The sequence below is a fragment of the Leishmania donovani genome, chromosome 4, assembly GCF_000227135.1.
Source record: "Leishmania donovani BPK282A1 complete genome, chromosome 4".
NCBI classification, from domain to species: Eukaryota; Euglenozoa; class Kinetoplastea; order Trypanosomatida; family Trypanosomatidae; genus Leishmania; species Leishmania donovani.
In genome coordinates, this window is record NC_018231.1 from 274,273 (window position 1) to 275,234 (window position 962).

At 65.5% G+C, this 962-nt stretch overlaps 1 protein-coding gene across 1 annotated transcript; it reads right to left on the reverse strand.

Moving 5' to 3' along the window:
• Positions 1-25: 25 nt before the first annotated feature.
• Positions 26-178, reverse strand: LDBPK_040660 (hypothetical protein, conserved; the record flags this gene model as incomplete). The annotated part of the gene is made up of 1 exon (XM_003858080.1): positions 26-178. The coding sequence occupies one exon, from the start codon at positions 176-178 to the stop codon at positions 26-28; it is 153 nt and encodes a 50-aa protein (XP_003858128.1).
• Positions 179-962: the final 784 nt, after the last annotated feature.

Sequence of the window (962 nt, forward strand, 5' to 3'; positions counted from 1 at the left end):
CGAAGGTGCGGCAGCGTGCAGCGCATCAGCGCGGACACACACGCGCACACACGAGAGTATAGAAGCAGTGGGGATCTTGACAAGCAGCGGGCACAGGTGTGGAAAGAGACTTGTGGAGACTGAGGCGCCTCAGGAGACTGAGGAGAGAGGAGTGACGGATACGACTACGGCCACACATGCCGCGTTGGCGACGGCTGGTGGCGACTGTGTGCAGCAACGCAAGAAGAAGGGGGAGGGCGGCCGGCGGGACCGGTGTGTGCCTGTGGTTTTCGCGCTGTCTCTCCGGTATCGCTGTACAGGATGTCCCTTTCAATGCTACTGCGGAGGCTGCATCGGGTGCTCTCTCTGGCACTGCGTGAAGTAGTCCCACGCCCACTTGCAGCTGTCGGCGGACTCGGGGTTCGCCTCAAGGCACTTGGAGTAGCCCACAAGTTGCGGCGTGCAGACGTGCCCCTCCTGCTGCGCGGCCTGCGCCAGCTGCTGCGCCTCTGCCGGCTGCGTCGGCGCCTGGTTGCTGTGGCCGTAGAGGTAGTTGCTGATGCCGTGGCCCAGCACGCTGCCCCCGGCGACGGCCGCCATCGTGCCGAGGATGCCGCCACCGCCACCGCCGGCCATCGGACGCTGAACGTAGATGTTCGTGACGCCGTTCGGCTGCTGCGGGTGCGCGTGGGGTGTCGACTGGTGCAGCGGCTCCGCCTTCTTCGGCGGCGGTGAGGCGGCGGCGTGGTGGCTGCTGCCACCGCTGGCACGAGGCGCTGCGCGGGAGCGAGCCATTGGGTTAGCTGTCACGTGGGCGGAGGAGGTGGAGTTAGGAAGGAGCGAAAAACAGCGAAGCGCAGCGCTGATGCGTGGGTTCGGTTGAGCACGATGGAAAGCGTGGATGGGCAGATCTAACTGTTTCGACTCGGCGAGGCCGCCCGTGAACAAAAACGCAAGAGCGAATGGTCCATCGCGCGTCGGGA